The sequence below is a fragment of the Lissotriton vulgaris genome, chromosome 6 (assembly GCF_964263255.1).
Source record: "Lissotriton vulgaris chromosome 6, aLisVul1.2, whole genome shotgun sequence".
In the NCBI taxonomy this organism is placed as follows: domain Eukaryota; kingdom Metazoa; phylum Chordata; class Amphibia; order Caudata; family Salamandridae; genus Lissotriton; species Lissotriton vulgaris.
In genome coordinates, this window is record NC_141694.1 from 900,376,858 (window position 1) to 900,395,278 (window position 18,421).

The window sequence follows — 18,421 nt, forward strand, 5'->3', positions numbered from 1 at the left end:
AGACTGAGTTCCCTCTGCTGTCAGGTTCTTCTCATCTAGAATCAATGTTTGGATTCCAACGGACACTTTTCATACTTCCAGCAGCTGCATTTCTTTGTCAACATCCATAGAGAACAATGAGGGTTTCCGACGCCACTTCGTGCATTTGCACCCGGCTCGTCTGGGATAGATAACTCTGGTACAAAGGTATCCACGGGTGGGGTGGCTCTTCAAACTCTTAAGTTCCACGTGTTGTCTTCGAAATCTGCTGGGAAGGGTCCTTAATTGCTAATTTTCCAACTGCGACTTTTCCCCTGAATAGTCCGGAGCACGCAGTCGTGTTCTCACTCTACACCCGTCCTCCATGGGGTCCCTGTTCACTCACCCTGGGGCGTTCCTTGGGGTCCCAGCGATTCTACACCTTCTAGACTAGGTCTAGTCCTGAGTTGTGGTTCTTATACCACTTATTTAGTATATGGTTTGGTCTCCCCTTGGAACCCACTGTGTATTGTGCTACTTACGTTTGATTCTTTGCAACAGTATTATTTGATTTGTGTTCTATTCTCTTGTGGCGGATACTAGAGAGTGTTATAGATTATAAATACATATTTTTATATCTTCTGTGTGGTTTCCCTTTCATTTAACCAATGCAATAAGGTTGCATTCTGGTAAAACAAGGTGCTTAACATTCCTTTAAGACTTAGCCTGAAGTCTGCTCTCCATCGCTACCACTAGGATAGCTTTCGATAAAGTTATCTTTGACCTAGTCACCATAAGTGTAGTTTGGACTGGTACAAGGTGCCCACTTTAACTAGTGGACAGCATATACCAGGCCAACTTCTCACATTGGTGTGCAGCGGTTGGGATTCAAGCCTGCATTGTTTTACCAGAAAAATCTCTTGTATTGATTAACTGAAAAACCACTAGTATCTAGGAACATATAATACTAGCTTAAGATAGTAGGATTTACTGAACTTGGGGTTGGGTAAGTCAAGGGTCTAGCACACCCTTTCTCCAACCCAAGAGAGTTTAGTTCCCACTAGGTCAGGTAGTTGCCTACACCACACCTTGTTTAGTATGTCTTCTACTTGGAATGCCACTGGTGGCATCTTGCCTACTAAATATGATAGCTTTGCAGTCACTGAATTGAAAGCATGTGTGTATCTAGGCAGCTGAAGACAGGGAGAAATGCCAATAGTCAACGTATCATAGGTGCATTACTGCTAGACGACATTAGGAAGACTCCTGGGTCAGGTGAGCAGGATAGAGTGAGTGGTACAGGGGAGGAGTAAAGGTCAGGAAGAGACACCTTCTATGACCTAGAGTCCAGCCCTGGATAGGAGGATCAAAATGATCCACCCCTGAACAACTCTGATCCCCCAGAGGAGGAAGAGGAGGAAGGTCAAGATGACCATCCGTTTATTCCTCCAGGGAGAGTGCAGAGTTTACCAAGGAGATCTCCCTCTGCGGAGTCAGATCATTCTAGACATTCTGTAGAAACCTCTGCTTCTAGTAAGAGGGATCGTTCTTATGACAGGGAGTGCCAACTCCTAGAGCTTGAGAGAGCTAAGTTTAGGCTCAGGCAACATCAGTTGGCCCTTGATAAAGAGTCCCTAGAGGTTCAGAAGACTAGAAAGAAATTGGGACTAGAGACCCATGGTGGCAGCTATAGTGTCCCTAGGGTTAGGGAACACACCTTTGATCATGGGAACCTGAGCAAGATTGTCCCTTCCTTCCATGTAGGGGATGACATCCAGAAATGGATAACTGCTTTGGAGAGGGCCTGCAAAGTACAGAAGGTCCCTCAAGAGCAGTGGGCATCTATCTTCGGGCTTTCCTTTGCTGACAAAGGTAGAGATAAGCTCCTCACTGTTAGAGAAGAGGATGCTGACAATTATTCAGTCTGAAGAGTGTTCTATTAGAAGGGTTTGGCTTAACCACTGAACAGTACAGGATTAAGTTCAGAGACACCCAGAAGGCACAGACTCAGGACTGTTGATTGTGCCATTAAGGCTCTGGAAGGCTGGTTACTTGGTAGCAAGGTGAATGGTTTTAAAGGATTGTACAACTTGATTATGAGGGAGCAGATCCTTAATAATTTCCAAAAACAGTTGTTGCATCAGTACCTGGTGGACTCTGATCTGACTTCTCCCCAAGAGTTGGGAAAGAAGGCAGATACGTGGGTCAGAACCATGGTGAAGCAAAAAACTCAGGCCATTGGTGGTGACCAAAAAAAAACAGACTCTAAGAACACAGATAAGGGTTGGTACAAAAAAAGTCCATAAGTCTTCATCAGGGCCCCAAAAACCTGCATCTGGGGGGAGTCACAATCTAACAAGGTAAAAGGCAAAAGGAAACCTTGGTGTCATAGTTGTAAAGAGAAGACCCATTGGACAAAATATGCCAGTTGTCCAAGGGCAAAGGAAACTACTCCTATCACCACTGCCCTTAAGGCAACTGCTCCCCCTAGCACAGTTTTAAGTGGTGGTACACAGAACAAGGGAATAGTGGGGTTAACCTTGTGCTCTGAGATGGGTTCTGGCCTAGTCAGTACTCCAGCTCAGGCTGTTCTAGTTTGTGATTGAGGCATGGATATTGCTTCTTTTTTGTTAGTCCTAGTAACCTGAGCAAATACAGACAACAACCTTTAATAAATGGTAAGGAGGCCATGGCATATAGGGACACAGGTGCAAGTGTCACAATGGTGACAAAAGATCTTGTGGACCCTGACCATATCATACTTGGTGAGATATACCAAGTAACCAATACTAGCACTGTCGGGACACACCATTCCTTGCGAGTTGTTAATTTCACCTGGGGAGGGGTAACTGGCCCTAAGAATGTTGTGGTAAGTTCAGACCTCCCTATGGAATGCCTGTTGGGTAATGATTTGGAGACTTCAGCCTGGGCTGAAGTGGAACTCATGACTCATGCAGCAATGTTGGGCATCACTGCAGATGTGTTTGCTATGACTAGGTTACAAGCCAAACATAGAGCCACTGAAGAGGCCCTAGATCCTGAAATAATGGACCAGGTGACTTCCAAGAAGAGGAGCAGGGGGGTAAGGCTGTGTCTTCCCCTCAGGCTCAGAGTGAGGGTCAGTCTTTTGAGGAAGATGACTCCACTCCCGTGGAAGGAACTGTTCCAGATGAACTTGAACCTGGTCAGGTTGAGTTTTTGGGGACAGGGGGCCTTCTAGGGCAGATGTGAGCCAGGTGCAGCAAACCTGCCCCTCTCTTGAACCCCTCAGACAGCAAGCTGCTGCTGAGGCTGCATGGAATGCCAGTGGATCTCACAAGATCTATTGGGATGAGGGACTCCAGTATTTGGAGGGAAGAGACCCCAAGCCTGGTGCCACTCGGAGGTTGGTTATACCTCTGACGTTTAGAGACTTCCTACTCACCCTAGCACATGACATTCCCCTAGCAGGACACTTAGTCCAAAGCAAGACTTGGGACAGGCTTGTCCCTCACTTTCACTGGCCTCACATGTAAGCATGAGCGGATTTTGCGGATTGGCAATCCGCGAATTTGCGGATTTGCAAACTCGCAATCCGCAAAATCCGCGAATTCCCGCGAATTTGCGGATTTTTTTTTTTTTTGTGTTCGCCCGTGTTTCTGCCAGTTCGCGAGGGTTTTTACAATTTCGCAATTTGCGAACTTACCTGTCGGGTCGCAAGTTTTGCGAACTTGTTGTTTCTACGTGTCCAACCTGTTTGGGACACTCTTCTTCATCACTGCCACTCTCTGTCACCACTGCCACTCTCTGACTACTCATGCCACCCTCTGGCCCACCCATGCCACCCTCTGTTTCATCACCACACCCTCTAGTTGTCCAGTGTACATTATTTTTGGCAAAGCAAAGCACACCTTCCCTGCCTCAAGTGACCTGAATTAATTTGGGGCTGATTAATGTGTCACAGAATATTTTTTTAGCTGGCACCTGCTTCCTTAGTGCGCCCTGATTAGTGATCTTTTGCACTTGCTAAGTGCTTTCATTGTTGCAAAATTAGTTACAACACCTGCCCTGCCCCAACTGACAATAATGAATTAGGGGCTGATTAATGGATTTTAACTTCCAGCCTGGCTCCTGCTTGTCTCCCTTAGCTGTAATTCAGGACCTTTGTGGCATATGTGTAACTATTCTGAGGTTCAGAGCAGGGTCACATAATAGTTGCAACTGGCAACTGAACTCTGGAGGGGCCCCTCAGGAAGCACTACAGGAAATGGCTACTAATGATGAGCCTGAACTTTTGAACCTGGTAAGTAGTTACTTTCAGTTTTGCTAAAATCGTATTTCTGCAATTTCGCACTTATTCGCGGGGCGCGAACTCACGCGAACAGTGCGAGCAGTGCGAGCAAAATCCGCTGCTCGCGGATTTGCGGATTTTTCAGGAAATTCGCAAATCTCGCGGATTGCGGATTTCCCGAAAATCCGCAAAATCCGCGAGCGGAACGGATTTTCCGCCCATGCCTACTCACATGTCAGAGGACACCAAGGAGTTTTTTTGCTCCTGTATCACTTGCCAAGGCAGTGGTAAGGCAGGTAGTACTTCAAAGGCCCCCCTGATACCACTGCCTGTGGTGGGGGCAGGGATGTGGAATTCCTATAGCCCGACGTCCAGGACATATTGTTTGGGGTCAAGGGCAACAAGTTTTAATGTGCATTTTGTCCTTGGGACAAGTAGGCCCAACCCCCTGCAGCACAAACCCTTTGGCTGCCAGTTTCCAGTACCACATTAAGGATCAGGGAAGGGTACTGTCTGGAGTTAAGTTAATATTTATGTGCATGTGTTAATGCTGTTCAAACTTGTATTCATGGTTCAACATTTGAAAGCCTTTATTATTAGGGTGAGCGTTCTAATTAAATGTACGTTCTGACTGCACTTCCTACAGTGGTTCCAGTATGAAAATGTGTACACACGGTTTCAAAGTTTAGCAACATGAGGCTATGCATGATGCTCACAGAATGCTCTCTGATTAGATGCAAATATTTGCATAAGCTTGAAAGCAAGATTAATGTTTCTTTGCTTTCAATATAAAATGCTCCTAAAAAATGAAAGTAGGGAAAAAAACATTTTGCTAAACTACTTTAAAATTTCAGGTACCATTTCTTTGCAGCATCATTTAGTAAAATGTGCTGATGCATGCTAGTATTTCCCAAAAATATTCATAGTGGAAAATGTGTGTAAACAGTTTCAATAAGATTATGGGAAACAAAAATAAACAAGCCTTGGCAAAGCCAGTAGGTCTGACATTGGTGGTCAGCTTTTTAGTTTTGGCAATGCGTAACTTGTTTGGCATGGCTTTTGTAAAACCTTATTGATGTGAGAGCTGCAGGGCCCTCACCATTATAACATACATTGGCAAATGCAAAAATTGTTTATGGTCTCAAAAAAGCACACACTGCCACATTAGTTACTGGCACTGAACAAAACGACTTTGTGTACCAATATGCTCCTTGTGAAAGAGCAGAATGCTGTCACTCACAGTAAAGCCAGCTGATTCTGAGAGAGAGAGAATTTTAAAAAACACAAAAGCTCATAGTTAACGCCAGACCAAATTAGGGGCCCAATTATTAAAGAAAGTCTCAAAAGTGCACCTTTGGTATATGGCTTTCGTGAATTCATAAGAATTTACATTAGTAGGGCAAGAAATTGTACTTCTACAAAATATTTGTGAACTGCATTTCAGCATGAGCAAATATGCATGTGTAGATTTGCTCATGTGAAAACCTGGATGTTTGAAAGTTAATTTTCCCTCCAACTACTTTTTCCCCAACTCTGAAAGAAGGTTTACATCTGACACTCTCAGGGGTAAATTTCCAACATTTCTCAGTACGGGAAAGATTAGAGAAGATTTGTTGAACACCCTTAAAACATGCAAGTTAGTATGTTTGCACAGACTCCAAAGGGCATTCCAACCCTGGAACTACTGCTTACCCCCATCATCAGTCCCAGTATGTAGCTCTCCGGAAACGTGGCAACATAAAATGATTACTAGTATTCAAACACTACTATAGTATATGCCCTGGTATAATCAGAGAGGCTATATAAGAGCTCTTATATAATGAGATGGCTGCCATAATTTGTGGCAGCACTACATGGCACCAAAGGGACAAGTGGATTTTGTTACAGGACAAGTAGATTTATGAAGCAACCTGCCCAATGAACAAGTAGATATTTTAATAAATTCCACACCCATGTGGGGGTTTCCTTTGAGAGGGTTGGGATTGACATAATTGGTCACATGAACCCACCAATAGCATCTCGACATTCTTACATCATGGTGGTGGTGGACCATGCTACCAGGTATCCAGAAGCTATTCCCCTTAGGACTACCACAGCACCTGTGATGGCCAGGGCCCTCCAGGGGGGTTTCTCCAGGGTGGGTTTTCCTAAGGAGGTCTTAAGAGACAGAGGCACACACTTTATGTCTAGCTACATAACTGCAATGTGGAAAGAGTGTGGAGTGAACAACAAGTTTACCACTCCCTATCATCCTCAATGCAATGGGTTATTTGAAAGGTTCAACAAAACCCTAAAGAACATGATGATGGGGCTCCCAGAAAAGCTCAGGCGAAAATGGCATGTTCTGTTACCCTGCCTTCTCTTTGCCTACCGATAGGTGCCACAGAAGGGGGTTGTCTACAGCCCTTTTGAACTTTTGTTTGGTAACCCAGTTAGGGGTCCACTGTGTTTGTAGAAGGAGGGATGGGATTTACCTCTCAACCCTCCCAAACAAGATATTGTGGACTATGAACTTGGTCTCCGCTCCAGGATGGCTGAGTATATGAAGAAGACATCCAAAAACCTTGAGGCTAGCCAGGAATTGCAAAAGGCCTTGCATGACCAATATGCTGTTTTGACTGTTTACCAGCCAGGACAGAAAGTGTGGGTGTTGGAGCCTTTGGCCCCAGCAGCTCTCCAAGACAGATGGAGTGGACCCCACACCATACTTGAGCAAAAGGGAGAGATCACCTACTTGGTGGACCTTAGAACTCCCAGGAGCCCCCATAGGGGGCTCCATGTGAACGGGCTCAAGCCTTATGTTGACAGGGCAGACATGGGCTTGCTCATGGCTACTGATGAGGGACAGGAGGAAGAGAGTGACACACTCCCTGACCTCCTCTCTCGGAACCCTGATGATGGCTCAGTAGATGGTGTAGCTTTGGCAAGCAGCCTCACTGAGCAGCAACAGTCTGATTGCAGGAAGGTCCTCAATCCCTTTAGGCACATGGTCTCTCTGACTACAAGTCGGACCACCTGGTGTACCCATGAATTGGATACAGGTGAGAACCTACCTGTGAAGAACAACATTTATAGGCAACCTGACCATGTCAGGGGCTGCATCAGGACTGAGGTCCGAAAGATGATGGAATTGGGAGTCATTGAGCCCTCAACTAGTCCTTTGGCTAGTCCAATAATCTTGGTACCAAAACCTCACACCAAAGATGGTAATAGAGAGATGAGGTGTTGTGTTGATTACAGAGGACTCAATGCAGTCACTAGGTCTAATGCTCATCCTATTCGAAGGGCAGATGAACTTATAGATACTTTGGCCTCAGCCAAATTTCTGAGTACGTTTAACCTTACAGCTGGCTACTAGCAAATTAGACTAGCTGAGGATGCCACGCCAAAAAACGCATTTTCAACCCCTAGTGGGCACTACCAATTTGAAGTGATGCCTTTTGGCTTGAAGAATGCACCTACCACATTTCATCTATTGGTGAACAAAGTTCTCACAGGCCTGAAAGACTATAGTGCAGCGTATCTAGATGATACTGCTGTCTTTAGCTCCACCTGGGAGGATCACCTGGTCCACCTGAGAAATGTTTTGGAGGCCTTGCAGAAGGCAGACCTCACTATCAAGGCTACGAAGTGCCAGATAGGGCAGAGTCAGGTTGTGTACCTTGGCCACCTTGTGGGTAGAGGCCAGGTTCAACCATTACAGAACAAAATCCAGACCATAATGGAATGGGTTGCTCCAACGACCCAGACTCAGGTCAGAGCTTTCTTGGGCCTGACTGGGTACTACAGAAGATTTGTGAAGGAATATGGGTCCATAGGGACTCCCCTGAATGATCTTACATCGAAGAGAATTCCCAAGAAAGTTCAGTGGACAGTCAGCTGTCAAAAGGTATTTGATGACATCAAGCAGGCCATGTGCACTGCCCCCATTCTGCAAAGTCCTGACTATTCCAAACAATTCATTGTTCAAACTGATGCATCTGAGTTGTGGGTAGGGGCTGTGTTATCACAATTGAATGCAGAGGGTCAGGATGAGCCAGTAGCTTTTATTAGCAGGAGGCTGACCCCTGAAAGAAACATTGGTCAGCTATTGAAAGGGAAGCCTTTGCTGTGGTTTGGGCTCTGAAGAAGTTGAAGTCATACCTGTTTGGAACTTACTTCATTGTTCAGACAGACCACAAGCGCCTCTTGTGGTGAAAACCCCAAACTTTTGAGGTGGTCCATTTCCTTACTGAGGATGGACTATATAGTGGAACATAGACCTGGGAGTAACCATGCCAATGCAGGTGGACTCTCCAGATATTTCCACTTAGAACACGAAGTCTCAACTGGGCAAGGTTAGTCTCATCTCCTTTCTGTTTTTTTTGGGGGGGGAGGGGGGTTGTGTACGAAAATAGGATCTGCTTCTTATGGTTACCCCCACTTTTTGCACCCACTGGTTTGACTAGTCTGGCTTGGATCCGGCTATTCAGGACCCCAGCCTATCTGCTTTCTCCCTTAAATTGATATGTATGTACTTTTGTACAACTCCAGATTGGATACTGAGGTAGCCTTATCAGTCCCTAGTATATGGTACACATGTGCCCAGGGTATAGGTACCCCAGAGCCCTCCACATGGGCTGAAGCTTGTATTATGCCACCCATGAGAGGCCATGCAAAATGGAACCTCAGGGCTGCTACTGCAGCCTGTGTAAACTGGTGCTTGCACCACTTACGAGAGATATAGGTTCACTATATCTATATACATCACTACACTTTAAACGTTATAAGTCACCCCTATAGCAGGCCTTAACAAGTCTGAAGGCAGGATGCTGGATTTTATGTGAGAGAGTGCTCCTGCATGAGCAGGGCCCCTCTGCAGTCTTCGGCGACCATTCTCCAGGGCTGTATGTGATACTGCCAGACATATAGATTAGAGGTGCATTATAACCTCATGGTAAATGCTATATCGAAAACAACTGCAACAAAGTACGTCGTGTTTGGTGTCAAACACCTTGGGTTCATACCTCTACACCAGTAACTGGTATGCGAGGTTCTGAGGGTACCAAAGTCTACCGGTACCAACTTCCTTGAGCCTTACAGCACAAAATGGATGCTGCCAGCCACAGATACGAGTCTGCCCCCCTGCTGCTGAGCCAAGCTTGCGCAGAGGAAGGTCAGACAATAGGTATCCTGTCACAGGAAGGTGTGCCCACCTTCCAGACAGGATTTAGTGTATTGGGGCTGGGTGGGTGCACGGTCTCCGTGCCAGAAAGTCTGCACGAGGGGCACATTTGGTGTCCCTGTGCATAGTCCAGCTCAAACCAGTTCTGGGAGCCATTTGCTTCTGTTCTGGTGCGAAACTGGACAAAGGACATGGGTGTAGCCACCCCTCTGTCCTGTTCCTCCCCTAAGAGGGTCCCTAGAATCTGTCCAATCCTTTCCTATGGGTAGAACATGGGTTACCTGGCTACAGGACATTAGATTTTACGTGGACAAGATTCTGCAAGAAGATACCACTAAACTTCGACTTTCTGGACACGCTGGACTTCGCTGGACCTCCCTTGGGCTCGGCTTCGTTTTCCCTTGCGGTCCCCAGTCTCGTCTACGTCCATGATCCATACAGGCTCCCTGCTGGACCCTGTGCACCTCCAAGACAACAGAAGGATCTCCCTTGGGTTGAAGGAGTCACTCCCCTGCAAACGCAGGCACCATATCTCATCTGATCTGTTTGCTAATCCTGAACTCCTGCGGACTCCAAAGACTTCAGCAACACAGGAGATGGGTTTCTGAAGGTCTCAGAGGTTGAGCTTCTCTCTCACTGAGTTTGAGGCGGATATTCCTTGTGGGGACCGTATACCCGTACTCCTGTGCATCACGTTTATTTGCATTGCACATGCTTATTTTTGTGCAACAAGTCCGTGCATTGGGCCATCTGTAGACCTGACCACAGCGCATCTTTTCTAAGAAAGACACAGGCATCCTTGCACTTTGTGCCCTGCTAGCTGCTATACTGTGAAACCGCCTGAGGTCATCTCGCAACTCCAGTGCCTTTGGCCTGTGGGTCCATTTGAGGGTCAACTTTGCTTAATTTGGGCTCCCCTGGTTGCTTTAGGCCTGCCCTCACTCCCCTTGCTGTGGTGAGTCTCCTGGTCCTTGCTGAGTCGGATCGACACCGAATTTGACCATCTACGTTGTTTGGCACTGCCACGGCTTGTTGGTGCTCCCGCCGGACACCGACCCCTCAGCACTCAACATCCTTCGTGGGACAACTCGCCTCCGGATCCTGGTCATCCTAGACTTCTCCGGGTCTTCGCAGCTGAAGAGTCAAGATCACCGTCAACAAACCTGAAGCACCTATCATCGGTGGGCATTTGTCTACCGAGGCCCTGGTCACTCCAAAATGACCCAGACTGAGTCCCCTCTGCTTTCAGGTTCATCTCATCTAGAATCCACGTTAGGATTCCACCAGACACTTTTCATACTTCCAGCAGCATCATTTCTTTGTCGACATCCACAGAAAACGACAAGAGTTTCTGGCGCCTATGCGGCACTGCAGCGCGTGAAATGTAAATTGTTTTATTTATTTATTTAACTCCGTTCGGCCATATGCCAGAGTTCACTACCCCCACCCTGCCCCTCCTTCACCCCGCCTTCATGCCCGCAGCACTTCCTCGAGGAGCCGTCACTGGTGTACTGCCAAAGACCTTAGTAATTCCTGACTTCTTAGGGGTGTTCTAAAATATATAATTGGGAAGGAGTATTCACCATTTGATCGATCTTGGGAATCCTAGGTCTTCTTAAAAGTTTTCATATATTGCATCCAGAAAAACCTGGCCCTGTTGGAGGCAGGCAGAATAGTTTAGGGTATTCAGTGAACAGATAGGAACTCATTGACAGCAAGAGAAATTACCCTGTCACAGAAACCTGTTTGCCAATGCATTTGGTGTAAAAATGCTTGCATATATGTCATTTTTTCATGTGGGTGTCCAGGGTATAAAGATACCTGTCTCCTGGAACCTGCAGCACTTGACTTTCTTTAGGGATTTGCAGGAGGAGCATATGGTGAGCTTCTTCTTGCTGACCATGTTCTCCATGATTGGACGGTAATCAGAATGGCTGACAGGTGGTTTACTGTACAGCAGCACCTAGTGAGAGAGAGACTGTATTTTCCAAATAAATTCAATTTCTTATTGTTTTGAGCCATTTATTTGTATTTCAGGTTTTCAATTGGGAAACAACAACTTTTGGACTTTCCTATATTGGGATTTCCCTAACCATCATGGAGGGAGATTACTTTTTCAATTCCTTTCTTTCCTTCCAATTTATCAATTGGTCTGCTATAAAACGAGCATAGGAAATAACTTTGTCTGTTGCAGCAATGCTAGTTTCTGCTAGTTTGCTTGCTCCATGTGGGTTAGACCCTTTTTTTGCCTCCCTGCTCCCTTCCATTTATGATTCCTGTTCTTCTGCTCCTGAATTGGTCTCTTGTCTTCTTAAAATGTATTTCTAGTCTTCATTTTTCCCCACTTAGAATTCAATCTGCATCTCTTCATTCCCAAACACTCTTGTCACAGTTTTGAGTTTGGGAGAAGTGAAGGAAGCAGCGGGCCCTGAGCACGAGGACCTATCTGGAAGTCGAGTATGAATCAACTGCTTCATACTAAAGACCTTCCATTGACAATCCCTGGGATAGAAGGACACCTATTGAACCCAAGTTTCTCCTCAATCAGCAGCATCATAGTCGACAACCCAGCAGCTGTGACCTGGACAGACCACACCCTCGTCAGTTTCAGCATACCCATCCCACTTTATCACAGTTGTACCACCACTGTAACAGCCGATGTAGCTGGAAAAACATCTTCGTAAATATGTGGGCTTCTGCCATCTCCGAGCTCCTACCCGAGCACACCAGCAACTTGCTGAAGGCCACCAAAAACCTCAACAGCTGGATCAACGCATGTGCCAATACCTTGGCTCCCGTATGCGCAGCCCAGTGGTAAGGGACTGGCCATAGGTCTGCTGGTACCAAGAGGAATTCAGGCGTATGAAATGCCACTGCAAGCAACTGCAGCGCAAATTGAGAGCAAGTCAATTACACTGTAAATAAAGACATCTTCAAACCAGCCCTAAGACGCTACTATCAGCAGGTACTTAACACCAAGTGCATGGCTCTTGCAGATCACTTCGACGCCACTAACAGGAGCCAGGAAATCTTCAGCATCATCAAAAATGTCACTGCGCCTCCAGCAACATCATCTTTGCAACAAGCTCTCTGAATTATTTTGCAACAAAATCACCTTTATATACAACAACTTTAACTCTCAACTGGATACCATCACCGTATCAACTCAACTTCCCATCTCGGCTGATGAACGAACCCTGACCTTGTATACTGCTGTCACCACTGTCTAAATCACTGATACCATGAAGACAATCCACTCAAGGTCTCCATCTGACCTCCGCCCTACCACGCCTTCACTAAATGTTTTCTAATGATCAGCAAAGCACTAACACCTATTCCTAACCCCTACATTGACTTAGCCACATTCTTGGACACCTGGAAACATGTCGCCGTCATTTCTCTGCACAAGAAACTACCTGCTGACTCAATTAAACATCAAAACAGAGGATAACAGAACACCTAGCCCTGTGCACTCCACACTCAAATCCAGTTTCCCCTTTGGGTTAAAATGTTTAGATACTAGTAATATAATGTGGGGAGTAGTTTTATGTAGTTTATAGTCAACAAATAAATCCAAACTATATGAAATGGATTTATTAATCTCATTCTTAAAAAATGTACCCTTTTGTATATAGTATACATTAGGTCAATATGCATCAAGTGAGAACGAAAACAACTGAGCAGCCAACAAGTGTTTCACCTGTAGATAAGAACGTATTCTTTGCATTATAAATATGGGATGGCTATATATTGTTAAAGGTTCAGCTTTACCTATATACGTCATTGACTAAAGTTGTTGTCTCTGAAAAAGATCATAATGGTTTGGAAAATAATGTAGTGAAACCAAGTTTTTAAAAAAAATCTTGCAGCCCTGAAAAAGTTTTGTTCTTATTGCAAAACACGTGTTGGCTGCCCAGTTTTTTTCATTCTCTATGACCTATGAACTTTATAAATTATATTTGCTGAAAAGTCCTGTATGGATCTGTAATTTTACATACTGTTTCAATGTTAATTACTCAATCCATATTGACCTAATGTATTTTGTATACAAAAGGTATGTCTTAAGAATGAGACTAGTTAATGTATGTCAGATACAGATTGTTTTATTGCTGACTATACACTACATAAAACTGCTGCCCGTATTCTATTACTAGTGTTTACCCTTTGACCCAGCCTCATTTTCCAACTACAGACCAGTCTCCCTCTTACCTTACTTGTCAAAGGTCTTAGAGAATTTAATCAAATGATGCCTCACCGACCACCTCTACAACCACCAGCTCCTCGACACAGCACAGTCTGGATTAAGGCTCAACCATGGTATAGAAACAACACTCATCACACCCACAGATGACATCCACATGATCCTTGACAGAAGAGACATAGCAGTCCTCATTCTCCTGCCCCTCTCTGCAGCATTTGCCGCAGTCTTACACCCATCCTCATCGGGCGCCTGCATGAGATTGGCATCGAAGGTCCCACACTTGATTGGATCTGCTCCTTCTTAACACCTTGGCTGCGCAGGATATTCCTCTGCTGTGCTGGGCCATAATGATAATGGGTGTGGTCATGACGAGCTCAGCTCGTCATGGGCACACGAGTACCGTGCTTCATGACGAGCTGAGCTCGTCATGAGCACCGAAGGGGTTAAAGATAGAACACAAGCTGTCAGCCTTGCACCTTACTGCTGGGAAGCAGGCATAAATCATCTGCACAGTGTCTCAAGGTTTATCGTACAGCCCCATCCGCTTCAATCCATACGCGATACCCCCTGCCAACATAATCCACGTACACATCCACATCCTCCTTCGATTTGACAACAACAGATCTTACAGCCAGGTGCACTGTTCATTCCAGACGTAAATAGCAATTAATCAGCGCGGGTGACTACTAAATAAGAATTTCTTTGGGATATTTCTGGGTCAATATTTAGATAGGCTGGAGCCATCAGCATTTCTCATTTAATTTTTTTATGCCTTGGAGAAAACCCATCCATTATGTTTTAAAAACATAATCACTTAGAGTTTAATGTTAATTTATTGTAAGTTTTAGATGTAAATCTCCTTTTATTGTCCAATGTTGGCAATAAGATAATCATTCTTTTAAAAAAAACTGTTGCCAATGTGCTCTCTTTTTTTCGGGAATTTTATCTAGCGCAAACTCGACCCGAAGTCTATCAGAGAGCTTTACATGAGCACCAGTTGCAATACAGATGGACACATTCATTTTGTTAGGCACGGGGAGATTAAGGGCTACATGTATCCAATTTTGCGATTATCAAATAGCGATATTTAACAAATTGCTATTTGGAAAACGCAAAAGCCTATGTATGTAGAAATTCAGTATAATTTTGCGAATCAGTAAAAATCGCATTTGCAATTACAGATTATGTAAATGCGATTCTCAAAATAGTGAATTCGCAATATTGAGAATCGCAATTAGCGAATCTAGCATTTTGGTACAGCATGATGACCTGACAACCCGGAAGTGAGGCATTCCATGCTGTTACCTGTGTACTGAGTGAGAGGAGGAGGCAGACTGCAGGTGCACATCCATAGGAAGCCTGTTTGGACAGCAGAACCTGTGCAAGAAAACCAGCCCGGTGACAAAAAGCACTGAGAAGGAGCCAGCACTTGTCAAAAGAAAGCTAACGTTTAGCGAGAAAGAGTTGGAAGTGCTAATTGAGGAAGTGGTGAAGAGCTGTGAGAAATATTTGGGAAAACATTCACTCCATGACCCAGAGTACGAAAAAGAAAACTATGGCTTGGTATCCACACAAAAATAAGCACCGTGAGGGTCACACAGTGCTCCATTGTGGATCTATGAAAGCGGTGGTATGACCTGCAGAGCCGGGGCCAAAGGAAAGGTTGCTGCAATGCTTGCACAGGCGAGGAAAACTAGAAGAGGCCCATTAACACAAACTGCATCTACATCCGTAGAGGATCTGGTGGAGTCTTCACTTCAGCTTGAAGCTGTTGATGGAGTGACGCAGATTGACACCTTTGCACCAGCCAGTACTGCCCGAGGTAAGATGCATGAAAATGATCATATGCATGGTAAAGACAACCAAATACCCCTTTAGTGAGATCAGTCTTAGGGAAGCAAATATTACTCCAGTCCACATTTTACTTGCTACACACCAATGCATCATGGGATTAGTAGTCAGAAATTTCAATAGGAAAGTCAAGGAGTAAAATGAAGACAACATAGCTGCATTTAAGTTAAAGCAAGTGAAATACAGACACACTGTGTGTTGCTAAATAACTTTATTAGACAAAACAATGCTCAATGTGATATAAATGTAAAAATCACAAACTGAAATAGTACTGTTTCACATCACAGATACACCGGCGCAGGAGTCAGATGAAAGTGAATCCCATGAACCTCGGGTGACTCAGGCAGAGTCAGGCAATGACAACACAGGGGCCTCATCACCCCCCACCTGCACCCACAAGACGCAGAACCACAGTGGCACCACTACCTTAGTTTTAAGTGGAAGAGGAGAGCAAACCTGACCTTCCCACAACACAGCTCGAGAAAACACCAACCCAAGAATCCAAGTGCACATGCGGTGCAGAGATATCCACATCAGGAGGCGCTGGGCAAGGGCACAACGGCAAACTGATGAAGGAGATGGACTATCTGTAGTGGGGTAGAGAACGCAATGCTAAAGGGGCAGCGCCTGCAACGCAAATACATGCGTTCAATGCATGCACAGCTTCTTGGTATGAAAAGAAATATGGCTGATATGAAGGGCAGCATCACTTAGCTTACTACAGCAGTGGTGGAAGGACATAGAGAAACAGCTGAAAACCTCAGTCACAGGACACAAGCCATAAAGGAACTATGTAACGTTATGCAGGAATACCATGTGTCTCACCGCAAAAGGCACCAACAGTTACTTGACGGCTTAAATGGCAAGTGACCACAATTTTGCAACATGTATCTGGCCTGTACTACAGTGCACCTCCACTTTTATGTAGGCAGTTGAACCTACTCTTCAGTAGACCAAAGGTCCTCGCTATCACATTGTAAGTTGATATGTGCACTGCATGTATCGCAGTTCACTTGATGTGGTCGGATTCAGGTATGGTGTCAGCATGAATGAGCGCACAGCTTATGCGCTGTCATCTACAAGGAAGAGGCAAAATATTAATCACTGCAATGTTTCCCCATGACCAGAGAGTCAGTAAGACAGTGTTGCATGCATTTACCAAGCAGGTATCTTTCGGTAAATTCACCACCAAGGAGACAAGTATGTATGCCACTGTATCTGATGTACAAATCATGCGTACTACCTAGAAATCTGGCCACCAAGTCTGTGATTATTTTACCACCTGATTGGAATTGATGCTCATTTGCACATGCAAAATTGTGAATTCAGTCTCATTTGAAAATTGCGAATCGATCATACAATTGATTGCGAATTCAAAATCTCGAATTCTCCAATAACGAATTGCTAAACGTTATTCACAAAATAGGGAATTTCAAAATTTGCAGTTTGGCTGGCGGAAGAATTCAAATCCAATAAAAGAAAAGATTGAAGAGCATAAGAATAATGGAAGAACTCATTGCGTTTAAGTTCTTATTTCTGTGTTAGGGATGACATCCTTTCTCTTTTATCACCGCACCAATATAACACGTTACATCGATTTTATGTACTGTATCTTGAGTGCCGAATTTTCTTAATCTTCCCCTAGTATATATTTCTTCGTGACTTGTTTATGTTTACAACCAGCATGCATGTGTGAGGGAGTAAGTAACGAAGAGGAGGAGGATCTCCCTCCACGGTTACCTTGGGGATAAGAGGGTCATGTTTGAGGTTGCTGAAATCATCTGTTACTCTGGGAAAGTTAAAAGTTCAGGTGAGGCACAGTAAGCTATCTAGGATTTGGGCCGACAGATACTGTCGTAGAGAGACTCAGTCCCACTATTACAACGTCCTGTCGTCCTTACATACATTTTTGCTTTACCAGCAGAATCTTTGCAACAATGGATGACTTTGCATTGCACACGCCTTGATGCAATATAAGGGTTCCAATAACAATGGTTGGCAGTAGAATCCTTTTCTGCCCAGTCAAGTGTCTCTGCGAGGCTTGACTCAAAAGGCCACAGAAATGTGGGTGATCATTGACTGTAATTCGCCATCTGAAGTTCAAATTTAGCAGGAAGTTAAGACCTGAAATGTTACCTCAAGGTATTGTGAAGTGTTACACCTTTCCTGTCATTTACCTACAGGACTATGCTGGTATGGACAGTCATTACTTTGCACCTTGACAATGGGAATTATGTTCACATGGTGTTGACAAGCTATTGTACATGCCCGCTTCCAATAATGCCTAACCATGGTTTGTGGATTGTTCCATGGGCTAAAATCTGGGCAACATATCACGTTATCTCTAAGGATCCGCACATAGAGTAAAAATACATTTTCTTTGACAGAACATGAAATTCTGCTATTTTAGACACAAAAGGCTGATACAAAGGCCATAAAGAAGTGCATTTTTTCAGTCCTCCAACCACCTTCTAAAGTGTGTTAGTCACTTGAGAATTCTGATTAGTCCACAGGCTGCGCACTGAGCCCTCTTGTAGAATGATCTCACCCATCCCATACAATAAATAGAAGACCATTGATGTTTCCACTCGTCACTTAAAAGAGCTGTTATGAAAAGCAAACCTGGAGAACGTTGGTCCTTTGTGCCACGTTGTCTCTCATAGTCCAATGAAGCTAACTTAGATGGTGGGAACTGCAATTTGAAAATCAAGTAAGTCATGACTGTTTGTGAATATATCTTCGAGAAGTAGTTTAACTGTTGTTTTAAAAGGCAAAGTCATTAAAAGAGGATTTTTTGAGAGGCATTGCAATTGGTTTAGTATTTTACATCTCCTCCTAAGATTTATTATATGTTTGCAGGTTGACATTTTGCTCCAGGAAAGCCAAGAAACCACTTCTTTGGACCCTGCAAAGAGAAGCCTGCTTCATCAAAGGTAATTTACACAGTTTTCTACCATCACAATAAATCAAATAGAGA

General features: G+C 44.6%; 1 protein-coding gene across 1 annotated transcript in view; it reads left to right on the plus strand.

Annotated features, from left to right (window-relative positions):
• NPHP1 (nephrocystin 1) overlaps positions 1-18,421 on the plus strand; it is a 699,686-nt gene that overhangs the window by 47,439 nt on the left and 633,826 nt on the right. The window contains exon 2 of the mRNA XM_086926892.1: positions 18,304-18,377. Within this exon, the coding sequence (XP_086783018.1) occupies positions 18,304-18,377 (74 nt within the window). The remainder of the gene's footprint in view (positions 1-18,303; positions 18,378-18,421) is intronic.